Below are 17,267 nucleotides of genomic sequence, written 5' to 3'. Positions count from 1 at the left end.
ACCTCTTGCCATCCCCCTCGAGAGTCAGTCTCTAACTCTCAGAGTCCTATTCTAACTCAGACTCCTTTTCCATGGCTTGACATCTGTTGGGCTGTATCCCACAGGCCTGCAAGTCTTGTAGTTGTCCAGCCTCGGGACGGCAGAGCCCAGAGACAGTGACAGAGACATCAATGGTTTATTGGACATGGGGAATCCTACAAAGGGTCCTGGAGAAACTCCCCACTGCGTCCAGAGGACAGGACATGGCAACAGTCTTTGCTACTCAGGGGAGAAGGAGGCTACCATTTACAGGGGGGATTGACATCAGGTGGGCTCAGTTACCAGGGACTAATTCAGCCCTATAATTAAGAGGATTGAATAGTTATGTGAGGGAAGCAGGGCCTGGTCAAGCAGGGGATGCACAGAGAGCAGGAGAACAGCCATCTTGAAGGGCCTGACCATATAACATGCAACAGTTTTGTGAAATTAATAAATGCTTTCTCTGAAAAATTAGTAAATTAATAAATGCTTCCTCTAGCTAAAAGAGTAGATACCATACCATTCCTTAAGACAATTTTAGTGACTAGTAAAAATCGACTACATTTTTAATTAAACACACCCACCCATATGATAACCAAACACAAAGATTATAGTGATTAGCTCAAGCCATTCAGGATCTGAGACCACCTTCTAATGATGACATGCAGATTACTCATTTAAGCAGGGGCCATGCTGAGTGACCTGTGACCCAGACCTAACCACTCTTGTTTCACAGCTGTTCCCTCCTCCAAATACTTCCACACATCTCTTCTCTGTCCCATTCACCCATTCAATAGGCATCTCTACTGCCTTATGAATCTTACCAACCTCTTAAAGTAAATTTTAAACTCTTGTAGAGCAAGGACCACTTTTAATAATAATAGCAAACACTACTGAGTATTTCCTCTGTGCCAGTCATAATGTTTTGTGCTTTCCTCTCTTAATAAAATGTGCAGTGGAGCCATGATTGGCGCCCAGGCAGAATGATTGCAGAGCCTGCATGCACACTCCTTTCTATAACGTGGATCTGACACGTCTCAGCTGTGTGCATGACCTTTGGCAAGTTGCCTCAGTTTCCTCCTCTGTAAAATGGGGATGACACAGTATCTACCCCGGAGGGTTATTGGGAGGATTAAATGCTCAGAAGGTGGCTGGCCCACAATACTCATTAAACGTTAGTAACTATCATTATTGTTTATAGTAAAGTGCCAAATTCCAGGAAACCTTTCAGTCCCAGTAGCACGGAAAGTCCCGTGTTCCTGGCAAAAGTTCAAAATGAGTCCAGATGGCAGGGCTAGGACAGGGAGTCAGCGGTACCCTGTTCACTCTCCACTGCCTGTCTCTTTTAGAGCCCACCTTAAAATTCCCCCTTAGGTCCTGTAATTGACCTTTTCTCCCCATCACAATATTTCAGGAAACTGTAATCCTTAGTCAACAGGTTGTAGTGCAGAAATTGTTACCTTTTTGGTACATTCTTTTTTAAAAATTAATTAATTTATTTATTTTTGACCACGTTGGGTCTTTGTTGCTGCCCACAGGATTTCTCTAGTTGTGGCGAGCGGGGGCTACTTTTTGTTGCGGTGCGGGGGCTTCTCATTGCGGTGGCTTCTCTTGTGGAGCACGGGCTCTAGGCGCGTGGGGTTCAGTAGTTGTGGCTCGCAGGCTCAGTAGTTGTGGCTCACAGACTTAGCTCCTCCGCGGCACGTGGGATCTTTCCAGACCAGGGCTCGAACCTGTGTCCCCTGCATTGGCAGGTGGATTCTTAACTACTGCGCCACCAGGGAAGTCCTCCTACATCCTTTTAGTCAGACCACCGCCCTGTTTTCTAAGAGGAAACCATTTGGAGTTTGATAATAACTCTAACAAGGTTTAAAACGCCTCGCCTACCTGAATGAAACTAGAGCATCTAGTGCCCCCTGCTGCCGTTTGTAGGAAAGGCAACCAAATAAGAAAAGCTGGATTCTTTGACAGCGAACTTCTGCTTATCAAGGTCTAAAAAGAAATCGGTATAAATATCCTATAACTGAAGTTAGATTCCCGTTTCACCTTTTCTTGAATTCACCCCCTTGAAATTCAGTTGTTTACTTTGCCTCTGCCAAAAAATGACTCTTGCTTAATTATACTGAGAAAACTCATTTACCTTTGCTTTCCTTGAATTTGATTGTAGCTGCTTTGACTTGGGGATTTGTACTGGTTTTGTTTTACTCTTGGCTTGTTTTCATTTCCGTGAAGCCCGAGACCGGCGCGCGGGGCGAAGGCTGAGGCGTCAGCCGGCGGAGGTAGCCTTCGCAGGCTCCACGGCCCTCGGGAACCCTCTGAGGCGCCGCGGCTCCGCTGCCTTCGAAGACGCCAAACTTCCCAGGATTCTGAGAGGTCGCCGTCAGGGTCAACAGGACGCCGGCCCAGGGCTGAGTGTCAGGCGGGTTCAGCCAATGAGCATACGCTTTAGGAAAAGTGGGCCCGCCCCAGCGGACTTGGGCCTTATAAACGGTCGCTCCGAAACGCTCGCGTAAAGATGCTTGGGCCAGTTGTCGAGCGCGGGGCAGTTGCCCACCAGCGGTCTCCGCGGCGTCCTCGGCGGGGAGGGGACAAAAGGGTCTGACCTGCGCGTCAGAAGCAGGTGAGGGCGAGCAGCCCGTGGAGATGACGCGCCTGGCCGAGAACAGGCACGGGGCCGCCTCCAGAACCCGCCCCGAGAACCCGGCAAGAGCGAGGAGGGAGCGGGTGGGGGCTGGGGAGCTGGCGGGAGTCGCTGGGTGGCTTTGGGCGCAGTCCCCAAACCGCCTGGCCCAGAGGGTAGGTGGCCGGGAGCAAGGTGTGATCTCGGACTGGGTCTGAGCCAGGTCCAGCCGCGCCCTACCCAGGGCCTCCATCCTCCCCTCCCGCTGGGAACAGACTCGCTGTGTGACCGCAGTCTCTGCCCCAGGAAGGCCAAGTTCCTCGACAGCAACATCTGGGTACAGAGGAAGATAGAGATTGATGATAGCACTTTGATAGGAGGGTGTCTTCCAGTTGTGGCCTCCGCTGTGGCCAGGTTGCCCTTTCTTTCCCCTCCCAGCCTGGAGGGGCTGTGGAGTTGAGATCTCAGTAAGGAGGTGGTATAAATTTGTTAACGTCTTTCCAAGGTACAATCTTTCATACTTAGGATGCGTGGGAGTGGACTTTTGCTGCTGGATGGTGGCTTTATTTGTAATCCTTCCAGTGAAAGCTTTGGGCGATCTTGCCCTACCTTAGCTCATGGATTTCTAGTAAGACATTCAAAGCTCATGGCTTCCTTGTTAAGACTTATTGTGGCCATGTGTCTCACCCGACCATTTCAGAAAATTGTTCGTTGGTGGCATGAGCTGTGATACCAGCCTGGGGATTAACTGTTGTGCTTTGTATCAGAAGAGTGCTAGTTTAATTTTTTTTTTTTTTAAACACTGTGAGAACTGTGACCATGTTTTCTAAGAGGTCAGATAACGAAAATAAGAACGTTTATACTACTAACGCAAGCATGATTCCCATCACCAAAAAAGAAGGCTAAACGACTGTGTTATTTTAACGACAAATGTAAGGACACATACAACTGGATCAGGGACGTACATAACCCACACAGAGCATCCTGCACACTGTGTGGGAAAGAATTTGGGATGGGGCGTGGTGGAGAACGGGATGTGAAAGCGCATTTCGAGACAATCTCACAAGTCCAGAATGAGACAGGCAAGTGCCCCCAAACCAGCCAAAGGTGGTGTCTTTTTGGGAAATGAAATCAGCATTCACCCAAAAGTAGCAGCTGGTGAATTAGCATGGGCGTCCTACACAGACAGACATGCCTTGTCCTATGGCTGCCTTGATTGTTCTATGAAGCTGAGTAAAGTCACTTTTCCTGATTCAGAGGTTGTGACCAAAATATTCTGTGCGCAAACAGAAGGAGAAATTTTGATAACAGATGTGTCGGTCCCTTACAGTGTAGAGCTGATTTTGTCATCTCTCACCAACCATCATGCTTTCTATAGTATATCGGCTGCAAGCCATGCACCAAATCATGGCAACAAAAAAATGTTCTTTCTAGCTTTCAGGTACTTTGACTTGAAAAATGGAGTTTCAGATCGTCTTCTGGATTTCTATGAGGATTTTAATGAAACTGCCGAAATCATAAAACAAAAGGCTGTTGGTATTTTGCCCAAATACGAACTAGACTTCGCTCATCTATGTGCAGACTCGTCAGATAGCACAAATGTAAACTTTTTGGTTGGTTTGGAGGCACTTGCCTGTCTCATTCTGGACTGATGAGCAGAGAGAGGCCTAAATGGTAAGTAATCGTGTGGGATCTGAAGAGAAGAATCGAGGACCTGAAACAGGCTTTGTTTGTTTGCTTAAAAATCAGTAAGTCCCTTGTGACTTTGGTTTTTATGACTCAATCTTCCAAAGCCAGGGTGCCCCTGGAAGAATGGATATAAACTGAGTTTCTGAACATTTGAAAATGAGGACCAGGCTGAGGATCCCAGATCACTCGCTGAGGCGCAGACGTCCTTGGAGGTCCTGCCTGGGCTCTCAGCCTTGCCTTCCCTTTATCCAAGTCCACCAAATACAACTTAGGAAACCCTGCATCACTAGAGACTGGGAGTTCTGCAAATCCAAGGAAGCCTGAGGATAGAAATCAGAAGATCTGAGAACTTGGATGGGAAAAAGAAGTTTTTGTACTCACCAAGGTCTAAGTAAAATTTAGCATTTCTTTCCATTAGGAAAATTGGCAGCAAACCACAGCAGTGCTAGAACCCGTGACTGTCATCCCCAGGAATCAGATATTCATGTTACAGACACCTCAGAGTATTGTTTATGTGCACAACTACTTGGAAATTATGGTAATTATTAAAACCCACTTCTAGATCTCATAATTTAATAATGAAGCACATCTTATATCACAGATTTAAACGTTCAATATTTTGATAACTTTATTTCAATAAAACTGGCTTCCTTGTCAATCCTACATACTTTATCTTGTACATTTGTCCAGACTGCCCAAGGGTTGATGGCACATTGGAAGTTAAGAATATGCTGTGGATCATGAGCAGACAGCTTTACAAAGAGCTGGAGGTGAATAGGCTTTACTGCACTCTCGTCTCATGCTCTGTCTAACCTTCCCATTAGACGGAGTAGGTGTCAGCTGGAGGCATGTGAGTTGAGAGGACAGTGGCCCTTTTGCCTAAGAACCTTCCTGTTCCCGCATGTTGTTCACCTTGCTCTTTTCAAGGATCTCAGCATCTTATACATCCAGGCACTGGGGTCCAGGGGGAAGTTATTTACTTGGGGGGGGGTTTCATATTAGTTAAAGACACTGAGGCATCCCAAGAGGGTTTTTGGTTTTATTCAGGTTAGGGAAAGTGTCCTGGGAGTCTGTGGGGTGGTGGGGGGAGAGAGAGAGAGAGAGAGAGAGAGACAGAGTGACAGCATGCACCCGCAAAGGTGCCAGCATGCCCTGAGGTAAGGATGGGCAAAGAAGGGGATGAGAAGGAGAGCTGGGAGAACCTGGAGCCAAAGTTCAGCATACCACTTCCTCCATCCACATTCTGGCACCTGCCATCAACTCTCCTGTGAATCTCCCAGAACCCTATTTCCTTATGCCCACCTTAGACTTCTCATCTTAGATAGTCTCATTGCTTCCTTGAAGCACTTTTAAACACAAGGAATAGATTCAGCAAATTTCACAAGATATAAGATATATTCTTAAGATTTCTTTCTTTTTTAATTTTAAGAAATTCTATTATTCCCAGCCCCACGGCACCCCTAGAGCTGCTTGATAAGCCCTAGATGACAGCCTTCTTCAAATCTCTGAAGAGCTGTTATATAAGGAAGAGGGTTGGAGTTACTGTCAGTGGCCTGGAAGGCAAAACTGGAGTGAGATGAGAAGTTGTAGCCAGGATGCAGGATTCCAGATCAATTTAAGGTTCATCCCTGAGAACGTATTATTCTGGAACGAAAGATGATTTAAAGTGCCTTTCAATTCTGGCACTCTGTACCTTTCCCCTTCAGGTACTTAAGTCCAGCAAATCCTGGGCTTGAAGTATGAAACCGGGATCCTGGTCTCCCCACCACATCTAGATGCCTTCGTAGATGGTGCGGTGTAATAAAGGGTGCTCGGGCTTTGAAACCAGACAAACTCGGGCTCTAGCCTTTGCACCCTGTGGAGTTGAGTCTGTGGACAACGAAATCCCTTCGCCTCTCTGAACCTTACCTCCCTCCGCTGAAAATGGGGACAATCTGGTGGAGAGTATGTAAAAGGCCTGGGTTGCTGGAGAGGTCCCACAAACGTCCCTTAAATATTGAAGGAACTTCTTCAACGGTTAATCTTTCGCCATCTGGAATCCCTGGTACACCCAGGCCCACTCCTTGCGAATGCATGTCACTCCAGGTCCGTCCGGCAGGAGGCACCAGACCCGAGTCCCGGGATCAGGGCCAGGACCAAAAGCCGGGTCGCCGAAGCGAGTGGCCGGGTCCGGAGCGAGTGACCAGGTGTGGCCGTCGCCTGGGATGCTACAGTCAGGCGCTGCAAGTGGTAGAGCCGACTAACCTCCACGGCGCCCGGCGGGCGTGGGCGGGCCAGGGCTGAGCTGCAGTGGAAGGAGTGCCGCGCATGCGCGCGCGAGAGGCGGGGGCGGTGCCTCCCGGAATCAGCGGCCCCACCCAGTACTGGGAGGTAACGCGCAGAGTAGAAGGCGCAGGCGGCGGGGTCAGCTTCCCTTCTCCAGGTACGAAGTTTTCCCGCACCTAGCTCCCGACTTTGCTCTTTTCAGCCGCGGAGACAGCTCGGGGCTGCAGGTGAGCTGTACATCTCGCAATCGAGACTTTCCTGCCCGTAATTTTCTGCATCGGTGCAGAAATAGGCAGTTAAAGACGCAGAGAACCTTGGGAGGATTTTGCAGGGGGTGGAGTCTGTTCTCCCGGGGAATCGCTTCTCTCCTCCTCCTGGGAATTGCCGGAGTTTCTTCCTTCCGCGGTCCTGAATCTCCCACCTGTTCTCCTTCCTACCTTCCTAGAGCTAAGGAGAGATGGGGAAGAGGGTGGGGCTCTTGGACCATCTAGAAATGCTTGGCAGGGTTTTAAACCTTCCCAGCACCATCCAGACTTCACTCGAAAATGTGTCTTTCGAGCCTCAAGGAGTTCAAAGGTAGGTAATTATTGATACTCAGCATGTGAAAATGCTTTTTATATAATAGCTTACGGGAAATCTCTTAGTGGTTTCCCCAAATTTTGGAGGGCTAAGGGCAAGGCAGGGCCCCTTCATCTGGTTTTGTGCGTTGTGCAGTAAATCATTTTGCTGCATTGCACCCAAGATGCTTTCTGGCCTTTCCAAGGGCTGGGCATAGCGTTTGCGATGGGAACGCGTGATGCTTCGTACCCACGCCCATCCCGCCCTTGTTAACGCAGCCTCTGGCTTTCCTGTGTGATTCTGAGCAGGACATACGGTCCTGCCACGGAAAAGGAGCACCAGAGCTGATTGCCTTTTGTTTGAATTTTCGCTGTAAGCACGAAACTTCTTACAAGGATTGAGAATAGATTTATTTTGCCTCCTTAGAACAACACTCAGTTCACTAAGGCGATGAAGGGCTTTTTCCTGGCACTAGAGCTATACCGAGGGTAGGTCAGTTACATAATGTCTTAAGGCAGAAGTTATTCCTTTGGTTCACTTACTCATTCACTCAGCAGGCATTTACTAAGCACCTGCCTAAGTGCTCGGTAGTGGGCTTGGTGCTGTGAGGAAGACAAGATGAATTGAACCTGAGCTTAGTCCTCAAGGAGCTTGACTGGCCCAGAGGAGAGAGAAGCTCAAGGGAAGTAAGTCTACACCAGGTAGAAGGGATGGGGCCCCAAGAGAGGGTCAGAGGAAGAACTGGGGGACTCGGAGGAGGGAGAAGAACCAGGCTTCCACCCCAGGTGATTAACTTAAGGAGAGAATTAGGTCCCTCAATTACTACCTGATGAGGAGTGATCTCTCTCATAAGCGTCACATCTCTGTGGAAGGGTGCTTCCTGACTGTGTGTTGGGCATCTCAGACTGATTATGTTTAAGTTTGGCTCCATCATTCCAGGGCACCCCCCTCCTGCCCCCACCACACACCTGCTGCTGTTCCATTGTTCCCTGTCTCAGGGAACAGCATCAAGGCTCCCCTCTTCTTAGTGGTCCAAGCCAGAGGCTTATCCCCCCTGCTCCCTCCCCACACCTGGGCTTGTTGAGTCAACCTCCTGACCTCTCACATCTGTCCACCTCGCTCCACCCTCATTTCTCCAGGCCAGGCCACCATCATCCCTTGCTTGGCTTACTGCCTCCCAGCCTGTCTTCACCAGACTCCCTTTACAGGGCTTCCAGGGGTGATCTGGCCCTTGCTCACCAGCCCCCCCGCACTTTCACACCCTTGCACTTGTCTCCATTTTGAAACCATGCCATGCTTTCTCATGCCACCAGGCCTTTGCACATGTCTCCCTTCTGCCTAGGACATGTGCTTCCTTGCCACCCTCCTCCCTTGGTTTACTCCTGCCCTCCCCGTGACCTCAGCTGGGTCCCTGCTTCCTGGAGGAATTTTCCTTTAGGGTCCAAGCCTCAGTAGGTGCAGCTCCTGGTTGCGTTGCCTGTGCCTATCCTCCTGAGGGCTCCCTCACGCAGCTGCCGCCTCCATGGTGCTGCACTGGAAGTCCTGGCATACCAGGACCGTGTCCATCAGTGGGGCTTTCCATCCCTTCCTGCTGCCTGCACACAGAAGACGCCCAAGAAAAAGTCGTTGATGGAATTTGGTATAAGTGCAGGTTGTACTATTATGGTTTGAGTCTATGAATGCCAGCATCATGAATCCACCCTACCTCAGTTGATTTCTCGCTGTGCTGAAATGGTATTGCCCTTGTTTATGTCAAGCTTAAAAATGTATATAAGTGTGAAAGAGAGGAATCATTATATGAGCAGTTGGTATTTCTTGGGTGTTCATTGTGTGCCAGGCACGGTTCTGAGTGCCTTATAGCATTAACTCATTTCATCGCCACAACAGCTCTGTGTGGTAGATATTTTTATTATCCCTATTTTACAGATGGAGAAACTGAGGTACAGAGATTAAGGAACTTGCCTAATATCACATGCTACTGAAGTCCAAGCATGCATTGTGGAATGTGATGAGCTCTTTGAGAAAGACAGGAAGTAGGACTGGACATGAGGCTCTCATAGGGCTGAAGATGGTAGGTCACCAGGTGGAAGACGGTGCAGCGTGGGCTAAGCTCCGAGGCCAAGCAGAATTACTTAATCCAGAATTCAAAACTCTGAGGAACCTCAGGCTCACTTTCACATTCATTCTTTCAGCAGCTAACTCAGTTTTCAGAGGTACTGCTGGTTAGGAATGAGACTTCTCTGAGTCTGAAATCTTGGTTTTGCTGTGTAACCTCGGGGCTGCTGCTTGCCTTCTCTGTGCTTCAGCCACCTCATCTGGAAAATGGGGATAATAATGGGGATAGTACTTACCTCTTAGGGTTGTGGTGATAATTAAATGGGTTGTTACATATAAGGCCTTAGGGTGGTGCCTGGCACATGGTGATTGCTCAGAAACATCATCCTCATTATTTGTTTATCCCTCATTCAGTCAACAAATGGTTTTTGAACACAGGTCCTTCCTTCCTATATGTTCAATCCCACTGGACAACTTCTTGGGCATCGACAACTATCCTGTTTTAATTCTTTGTCCCACAGACGTTGAGGATTTTCCATCATTGCCTCCTTTTCAGTGCCATCACCTCCTCCTGTGCCTTGGGCTCCCTCCCCAGACCTTTCCTCACAGTTAAGTGCTAGCTTACTCTCTGAGATCAACTCAAGACCCCTTTTCCATTCTTCTGGGTCAGTTTGTTACCAGTTGCTACAGAGAATTAAAGACCAGGTTAACCTGAATGGCAGCAGTGAGAAAATTGTGAAAATACAAAGAATTCTCATATACCATTCCTCGTAGATACAAAGAACTACTTTCTCCAGGGAGGAAATAGAGATGTAAAAAACTTAAGATGTGCAATCACCACCAGGAATCTTAGAATTTAAAAAGCTGCAAGAACCTTAGAGCTTATCTTGTCTATTTCCCTCACTTTGGGGGAGTTGTTCTTAGGGATGGGGGGTGGTCCAGGGCCCAGCAGCCGCTAGTGACCAGAACCCGTGTCTCCAGCCTGTAGCTAGCACACTTTCTCCTACATCTTAGAGAATCCCAGGCAGGATTTCAGTGGAGCTTCTTAGAACTTCCAGCCCCTGGATGTTTCAGCTGCTGCTGTGATGCCTGCAGAATGTCACGGTCACTCAGTTAACTTCGTGCCAGGGCTGCATTGTACCCTTTAATGGTTTACCATGGACCAAGCGTGGGCATCTCTGCCACCACAGGAGAGCTGTCTCATAACCAAGCTAGTGCAAAGCACATGTTGAAAGGGAATCTTTGGGGACTCCCTGGCGGTCCAGTGGTTTAGACTCCATCAGCGCTCCCAGTGCAGGGGGCATGGGTTTGATCCCTGGTCAGGGAACTAAGGTCTTGCGTGCCACATGGCTCAGCCAAAAAAAAAAAAAAAAAAACAGAAAGGAAATCTTTGTTCCAGTCAACAAGCAAACGTCCACATTACCCCTTTCCTGTTTTTCGATGTGAGGAGGAGGGGGGACAAATATCTGTACAAATACGAAAGAAAGAATTATAAGGTGGAGTTGCTGAGATCAGGGAATTTAGAGGAAGAAGAGTAGATGCTGCAGACCAGGTGGACGGTGCAGGTAGGAGTGGTTAAGGAGCTTGTGGGGCGGCTGACAAGGGGAGCAGGTTCAGAGGGAGATGGGGCCTGGAGGGCGGCTGGGGATGGAGGTGGGGGAGCGGGGGAACATTCCAGGCACGGGAGTGCAAAGCGGAGATGGCAGACCCGGCTAACCAGAGCAGAAGTCCTCATGCAGAAGTGGAAGGGAGTACACAGCTGAGGGAACAGCAAGTCTTGAAGATAAGGAAGGAGAATCAGCCTCAGGTGTCGCCCTGAGCGTTCTTGAGAGTGATGAGGGTGGCGGGACTGAGTGCTGGGAGAAGTGAAGATCTAGCTGCCCTTTTCTTAGTAGGTTAGAGAAATTCATTTCTGTAACTCTGTGGAATGCATATCATTTTTATACACATTTGCTCCCTCAGAGTCTTATCTTGTAATATATGTCTCTTCCACCTTGCTTTAGACTTGAACCTTGCCAATGGACCTGATTGGTTTTGGTTATGCAGCCCTGGTGACATTCGGAAGCATTTTGGGATATAAGCGGAGAGGTGAGCCCAAACCAGATTTTTCATCAAAGAGAGGTTGGTCATTGTGCTAGGATCATCTGAGGGTCTGTAAGCAGGACAAGAAGCTAATAAGCGACCTGGTGGGAGGTTGGTGGTTGTGCTAGGATTGTCTGAGGGTCTGTAAATAGGACGAGAAGCTAAGAAGCACGTGGTGGATGGGATTCTTGGAAGGATGGGGGTTCCATGGGGCTGGGTGGACAGAGCCTGTCATTCCAGAGCCTGGGCATCTGGGTCTCCCTTTACCTGTTAATATCAATTGCATAATTAATTGACGTACCCTCTTCAGGGCTACTCACTCATTGTCAAGTGAGGTTTTTGGTTTGTTTACATACTCATAGTGTCAAAAAACTGAATTATGTTGATACTGTGTGTTGCAAAGGAAAATTACTTAGATATCATATCTGAAGTGGTTTCTTCATCTCTGTGCAAAGATGGAAAAAAAAACCCAGTTGATAAATTGAAGGATTTTCATGGAGAAAAATGAAAGATCAAGTTTTCTATTTTGCTTTGTTTTAAGGTAAAAGCGTTTGCAGTCATGGTGTCTCATATTTGCTTCTTATATTTTTAAGAAATTCATTAAATGAAGTTATATTTCGAAGAGTGTTATATTGGTGACCTTGGGGGACTTGAGTTTCAGGTCTATATGGTTATCAGGGTTACTTCCTTCGTTAGCGGTTTTTCAAAGGGTAGGAAAAGGGGAGAGAGAGAGAGAGAGTGTGTGAGTGTGAGTGTGTGTGTGTGTGTGTGCGTGCGTGTGCGTGCATGTGTTGGGGCTGCTGGAGGGTGTGGGAGGAGAGGATTACTTCTGTTATCAGGCATCCTCCTTCACTTGTTGCCTGTAGAATTAGACTACAACCTAGTGCATTTGGCTTCTTGTTCTGGATGGGTTGTGTGTTTTGGTGTGGGAGGTGCTGCGATCTGAATTTAAGGGTGGTTCTTAACCCTGCTGCAATCTGACTTTCCTGTAGCTGTTTAAAAAACAGAGATACCTTACAACTGAATCACTTTGCTGTACACCGGAAACTAACACAACCCTGTAAATCAACTATACTTCAATAAAAAAATAAAAATAAAAAATAAATTTAAATCTAAAAAAATACAAAAAACAAAAAACCCCAGAGATGCCTTGACCCTAGGGATTCCAATCCGATAAGATTCTAAATAGATTGAGTGCCCGGAAGTGGGGACTGTGTGTGTTGGTGACAGTGGCACTGGCACGTGCACCCTGCAGTGCTCGTGTCTATTACAGTGCCCCAGGCAGCGCTGAGCAGGGCGGGCGCTGGGTGGGGGAGGGGGTGGATTGGTGGCTGGCTGGCTGCGTCAGTGACCAGGTTCTTCCTGTTACTCTGTGGTCACAGTCCATCCCTGAGTCCTGATGTGTTGAGGCTGGAAGGTTTGTTAATTATTCAGGACAGAACCATCGCTTGGTTTGAATAGGCCCCCCTCTCTATCTCCATGAGTTGAAAATATCATTTCATCTTATTTTTATCATCACAACCTCAGTAAAAAAATGGAGGCAAGGAGAACGGGGAATAAAAGAGGGGCGTAAACAAGTCAGGTAATTGTCCAAGACCATGCAGTCACTGTCAGAAGCAATACTACAGGCAGGCTTTATCACCATACCTACCCCTCCCATTGCTATGTGCCTGGGGTTCCTCTGCCTCACATTTGGGGTTCACCATGAAACAGTCATGTCTTAGAAACTGTCCATGGATAGCCGATACCTAACTTGGCTTTGTCCAGTTACAGTGCCCAGGAAGAAATGCATTTTTCCACATGTGGAGTGATGAAGGTATACCTTTCATTTGGGGATTCTCTCTCTGAGCCCGTACTTTTTTTCACCAGGTGGTGTTCTGTCTTTGATTGCTGGTCTTTCCGTTGGATTTTTGGCTGGCTGTGGAGCTTACCGTGTCTCCAATGACAAGCGAGACGTAAAATTGTCCCTGTGTGAGTAAGGCAATTTCCCAGTTACGGAGAATCAAAGCTTGGGGATAATTTTTTGATACCTAGCCTCGGTGTACTAGAAGATACTGGTGACATGGCAGGTGGGCATATGCATGTGCGGAGACAGAACACTGTTCTTGTTCCTTTCTACGCAGACCTGATCAAAAATAATGATGTTGCTGCCAGGCCTTCCAACTCAGAAGAATATTTCTATAAAACTTGTTACTAGAAAAATAAAATAAAATTAGAAAAAGCAAGGAATTATGTCTGGATTTTCTGCTAATGCTCCTAAATGCATATTAGCATAGTTTGTGTTACTGTGAAAATATCTAAAAAGAGACAGCCTTGCATTACTTTATTTAATTCACAAACAGCTTTTAGGTCCCACTTTGCCTTAAGATTTAGAAAAGCAAGGCTGACTCTTTTAGCTTCTTCCCTTGTTGAGCTTATAGTAGGAGAATGTCCACAGGGAAAATGGACCAAACTTGTGTGTGTTTAAAGTCCCAGGATGCTTGGCTTTCTTCTGTCTGGGTTGAAAGACAAATACAGGGAAGGTTTGGAAAACTACACCAAGGAAATGGTCTCTGTTTAACTTGATGATTATTCAAAGTGCCCTGGTGGGTGTGGAAGAAAATACAAAGGAAGACAAATTGTACCAGTTCTTTGTTTGAGGGAGAGGAAGAGATTAAGTGGGATTTTTTCCCCTTATTTTAAATAGGAGCAAGGGATATTTTTAATAATGACATTATGTCAGAAGATAAAAATATATCAGCAAAAAATATATATATATACACACACACATATATATGTATGTATATATACATAGGGCTTTTTATGCATATGCACTTAAATAGTTAATGTATTTTTATTGTCAGTCATGTTTTTTATATCAGCAAGTGATTTTTCCTTGAAAGTTCTTAAATTGTGACATCAGTGCCCTAATCTCTTCCATAAAACTGCTTCTCTCATCATGCTGGTTTAGCTTCTAAAGGCTGGTATAATGCTTCTGAATTTAATATTATTAGGCTGTTTTTATGTACTCTTCAGGCATCACATTTCCAAAATGGAATGCTATAAAATAAAAACAGTCAGCCTTTTCTTAGGATTATTTTATTAATCAGGTCTTACTTTAAAGATTTACTTTAGAAACTGATTCTTTTCCTTCCATTCAGCTAACTAAACATTTTTTGGCTGTCTCTTGTGGGTCTAGGTATACTGCCTAGTGTTCCTAAGGAAACTTGAATAAGACACAGTCCTGACCTTCCCAGGAGTGTTCTATAAATAGAAATTAAGTTAGAAAAAGACTTTTTCTTTTGAAGCTATTTCAGGAATGGATTTTAACGTGCTTGTTTCCTCAGAAACTATTTTGATAAGCTATTTTGTAAAGTGTTTTAATAGAGCACTTTATCTTTTCAAGAAAATAGCAACTCAGTACCAATACATAATAGTTGTTATATTAGAAAGCTGAAATGAAATCCATTTTTTCCCCAAGCAAGCACTGATAACATGTTTGAAACGCTGGTTCACGCACCGGTTTGGTTTTTAGTTACAGCTTTCTTCCTGGCCACCATAATGGGGGTGAGGTTTAAGAGATCCAAGAAAATCATGCCAGCTGGGCTGGTTGCAGGTTTAAGGTAAGAAAAACTTATTTTGATCTATTCTTTCCTCTGCCGTCATTTTGAAGTGCTGAATTTTTGGCAAAAGTCAGTTGTTTTAACTTAAAAGGTCAAAGTAATTTGTATTACAATCAGCATGATTATAAACCCTTAAAATACCATCCATTTAATCGTTGACATTTATGTGCGAGTGAACATTTTTATCAAATACACTTAGCGTTGCTGTGCTATCTGATCACATGTACACAGTTACCTTTTTCAGAATAAAGAATTAAATTCAGACTCATTTTTTCTCAGGATTTACCTGTCTGAGACAGTAAAGGTATTCATTTAAATCTGATAATCTCTGTTAGAGAGTTGGACAAAGTGAAAGTCTGTCGCAGTTACTTTGAAATTGTAAGGGAGAAAACTTAATATTTTTTAAAAAGATAAATAGGGAGCTTCAAGTTTCTCTTAATCTCAGTAATTCTGTCCATGAGATTAAGCACATTACCAAGTAAAAATTTATACTTAACATTTTAAATTCTTTGGAAGCTGCCTTTATATGTTGACAGCTATCGACATGTTCATTTTCTTTGATGTACGTTTTCACTTTTTGGAATTTATTCCAAAGAAATAATGAGATGTATACAAAGACTGATGTTTATTGCAAGTTTATTTCTAGTGGAAAACATGATGAACTGAAAAATTAGAAACAGCTTGAAAATTCACCAGTAAGGAAATGGTTCAATAGGTGTTTTGTCCACTTAATGGAATATTGAGCAAGCATTACATGTCATGTTTTCAAAAACTGTTTAGTGTCATTAGAAAATATTGACATAATAGGAAATGAAAACAGAATAAACAAGCAAATATAGCGTGATCTCAATTTTTTAAAAGTCTGGGTATATAAAAACAAGATAGGAAGTAATATTTCAAATTGTTAGTAATCTCTAGGTGGTAATGCAATGGGTAATTTTCTCCTTTCTGTTTTTCAATAGAATTTTCTAGTGTGGCTGGATATAATGTTTATGATTTGGGAATGAAAGTGTGATTATAAAGGACTGCTTTCTAATGATAGCCCTGTTCTAATAATGATACTTGGTGGTGGAAGGGGTCAGAAGTAGGGTTTATAGGTCGAGAAGACAAGACCCTAAACGTGGAAAGAAGCTGAGATTGTAATTATGACATCCCTAGATCACCCCTTGATTAGTTTTTCAAGCTGCTTGCCTTTACTAGTTTTTGAAAGTTTTGTATTTCTTTCCAAACCTTTCTCTCACAAAGGTTCATCCCAGATTTTCAGAACAGTGAGTTCTGATTTTTCTCCTTCATTCAGTGAACATTTTTAATTCAGTCACATCTGGAAGTTCAAGTACAGGGATCCAGGGATGGTGAGATCACCCCTGCCCCAGGGAGTAGAAGCAGGGCAGAACGCTGGGAGCCAGGGTTTAGTACCACATGGGTTAGGTGAACGCACAACCCTTCCGTCTCACACCTCCTGAGTCACCCTCCCCTTGCCTATCTTTTGTTTTAATCTAGCCTCATGATGATCCTGAGACTTGTCTTACTGCTGCTCTGAGAATCCGCAGGAACTGAAAACTAAATTTGAGTCATTCTGCTGTAATGGGCAGAGCCTACTCTTTGTATTGAAAAGATAAATTCCAATATGGAATGTTCACCGTGGTCTTATTTTATGGTAGAAACTGCAAAAGAAACACTGTCACCTCTAATATGGACACTGGTTTGAGGGATTTTTTTTTTTTTTTAAACAAATGGTTTAACTGTTTTCTAATCGTCAGGTACTGGTTTCATTAAAGGTATTTAATAAATCGTGATACACTGTTTGATTTGCTGTGTCATGTGGTTTTGTGTGTTTTTTGGTTTGGGGTTTTTTTTTTGACAGTTCCAAATACTCATGTCTGAAATAAGCTTAAATTAAACTACAACCTACAGATGATGGAATGCCCTAAGTGGGCTTCACAGAATGCTAATGTATCTATTTGTCATTTGTGTTATATTTTAAATTATTTTTTTTCCATTTTAATTGTATTGCTACCAGTGTTTTTTCTTTCTTTAAAATACTTCATCCTCAGCACACTCTGTACCAACAGAATGTATTCAGTATTCAAATAAAAGAACTTCTGTTTTAAACCTGTTTCTCTCATTTTAGTGTCCTCTCTGTATACGCAAATCATCTTTAACATGTAAGTGTTCAATTATTATTATTATTATTATTTTTGCAGTACGCAGGCCTCTCACTGCTGCGGCCTCTCCCGCTGCAGAGCACAGGCTCCAGACGCTTAGGCTCAGTGGCCATGGCTCACGGGCCCAGCCGCTCTGCAGCATGTGGGATCTTCCCGGACTGGGGCACGAACCCGTGTCCCCTGCATTGGCAGGTGGACTCTCAACCACTGCGC

General features: G+C 45.1%; 2 protein-coding genes and 1 long non-coding RNA gene across 14 annotated transcripts in view; 2 read left to right on the top strand and 1 right to left on the bottom strand.

The window, feature by feature from the left end:
- Positions 1-2,378, bottom strand: part of TRAM2 (translocation associated membrane protein 2) — a 150,361-nt gene extending 147,983 nt beyond the window's left edge. For both annotated transcript variants that reach the window (XM_067752722.1, XM_067752723.1), the window contains exon 1: positions 2,159-2,378. The gene's annotated coding sequence lies outside the window, so the exon portion shown is untranslated. The remainder of the gene's footprint in view (positions 1-2,158) is intronic.
- Positions 2,379-2,497: 119 nt separating this feature from the next.
- LOC137231882 (uncharacterized) lies at positions 2,498-4,990 on the top strand. Of its 2 annotated transcripts, none has more exons than XR_010946774.1 (2): positions 2,498-2,638; positions 4,432-4,990. It is a non-coding gene; the product is annotated as an uncharacterized lncRNA (long non-coding RNA). The 2 variants fall into 2 exon arrangements; XR_010946773.1 differs by having other exon boundaries at positions 4,073-4,990.
- Positions 4,991-6,640: 1,650 nt separating this feature from the next.
- TMEM14A (transmembrane protein 14A) lies at positions 6,641-16,697 on the top strand. 10 transcript variants are annotated; one of them, XM_067752694.1, is made up of 6 exons: positions 6,661-6,819; positions 9,077-9,221; positions 11,209-11,293; positions 13,157-13,258; positions 14,802-14,889; positions 16,390-16,697. In XM_067752694.1, exons 3-6 carry the CDS (start codon positions 11,224-11,226, stop codon positions 16,427-16,429), a joined length of 300 nt encoding a protein of 99 aa, XP_067608795.1. In that variant the 5' UTR covers positions 6,661-6,819; positions 9,077-9,221; positions 11,209-11,223; the 3' UTR covers positions 16,430-16,697. The 10 variants fall into 10 exon arrangements, with proteins under 10 accessions (XP_067608796.1, XP_067608795.1, XP_067608794.1 ...); XM_067752696.1 differs by lacking the exon at positions 9,077-9,221 and adding an exon at positions 9,727-9,813 and having other exon boundaries at positions 6,668-6,819; XM_067752700.1 differs by lacking the exon at positions 9,077-9,221 and adding an exon at positions 9,727-9,813 and having other exon boundaries at positions 6,702-6,749.
- Positions 16,698-17,267: the final 570 nt, after the last annotated feature.

The sequence above is a fragment of the Pseudorca crassidens genome, chromosome 10, assembly GCF_039906515.1.
Source record: "Pseudorca crassidens isolate mPseCra1 chromosome 10, mPseCra1.hap1, whole genome shotgun sequence".
Lineage (NCBI taxonomy): Eukaryota > Metazoa > Chordata > Mammalia > Artiodactyla > Delphinidae > Pseudorca > Pseudorca crassidens.
The sequence above is the reverse complement of the archived record's forward strand: the minus strand, read 5'-3'. Positions and strand labels throughout refer to the sequence as shown.